Source organism: Erigeron canadensis, chromosome 8 (assembly GCF_010389155.1).
Source record: "Erigeron canadensis isolate Cc75 chromosome 8, C_canadensis_v1, whole genome shotgun sequence".
Classification (NCBI taxonomy): Eukaryota; Viridiplantae; Streptophyta; class Magnoliopsida; order Asterales; family Asteraceae; genus Erigeron; species Erigeron canadensis.
Genome location: NC_057768.1, coordinates 2,904,787 through 2,905,866, shown reverse-complemented (window position 1 = coordinate 2,905,866; position 1,080 = coordinate 2,904,787). Strand labels below are relative to the sequence as shown.

Here is a 1,080-nt window from a genome sequence, read left to right as displayed (position 1 = left end):
TTGTCAGGCATAAAATCCTCATGAGAGGACCGAGAAACCTTGCCCCCTCATGGGAGTAAACTAGCTTAATTTAATACATTTGAGGTAAGATATTATAAGAAAAATAAATAAAATATAACCACACAAAACATAATTGTTATTCGCAAAATTCACACTTGTTCCAAAAACAACATAATACTCATAACACTTTAACATGTCGATTATATAGTCACACCACCACTTTATTCGATATAATTATACCAAAAGGAGAACGATTCCCCTCAAAAGGCAACACAAGAAAGAAGAAGGAAAAAAAAAAGACATTGGATATATATTTTTATAATAACCCATGTTAACAAAAGGTAAAAATATAATCATATACTCCCAAATAAGTCGTCATCCCAATATGGAAAAAATGATCAAAGTGAAGGATCAAAAAAACGACATCATCGCAACAACAATAATCCCCTTCACTTCATAACCATAATCACCATATATACGTCCACAACATATATATAATTTTTTTATATATATAAAAACGACCACCATCTCTCTCTGGTCGCCGTCATCATCAGTCGTTAGCCATTGTTTTACTCTGGTATAACACTCAACATAACCTTAAAATTTTGTTTTTTTCCACCATAACCAACACCGACACCACGACCGCCTTTTAGGGTCGCACCAACAGTCTCAAAATCCGCCACCTTACTAGAAGAAGCCGATAAAAACATTTTATTATTATTTTTCTTGCTTTTACGCCCACCACCACATGATTTAGCCAATGCATCACTAGCTGTGACAGCCAATGCAGCCATTTCTTCGGGTTGAAGCGGGTGTTTCAACCGCTTCAAGGGAAGGGCAAAATAAAGCTGACCCGGTTGAAGCATGTCATTGTTTTTAAGAGGCGAAACGACGTCGTCAAAGTCCATTTCGTCCGCGTTGCAAATAAAAGTTGATGGATTCTTGACAAGAATTTCGGAGACTTTGATTGCACAAGAGAATTCTTGTAAAGTGCCATCGGGTAATATTAGTTTTCCGGTGGCTAGAGAGTTTGAATGGCAAGAAATGCAAATACCCATTTTTGCATGGATAGTAATTGGG

At 36.5% G+C, this 1,080-nt stretch overlaps 1 protein-coding gene across 1 annotated transcript; it reads right to left on the bottom strand.

The window, feature by feature from the left end:
* Window positions 1-219: 219 nt before the first annotated feature.
* LOC122580523 lies at window positions 220-1,080 on the bottom strand. Its single transcript, XM_043752797.1, has one exon. The coding sequence runs from the start codon at window positions 1,056-1,058 to the stop codon at window positions 570-572; it is 489 nt and encodes a 162-aa protein (XP_043608732.1). The 5' UTR covers window positions 1,059-1,080; the 3' UTR covers window positions 220-569.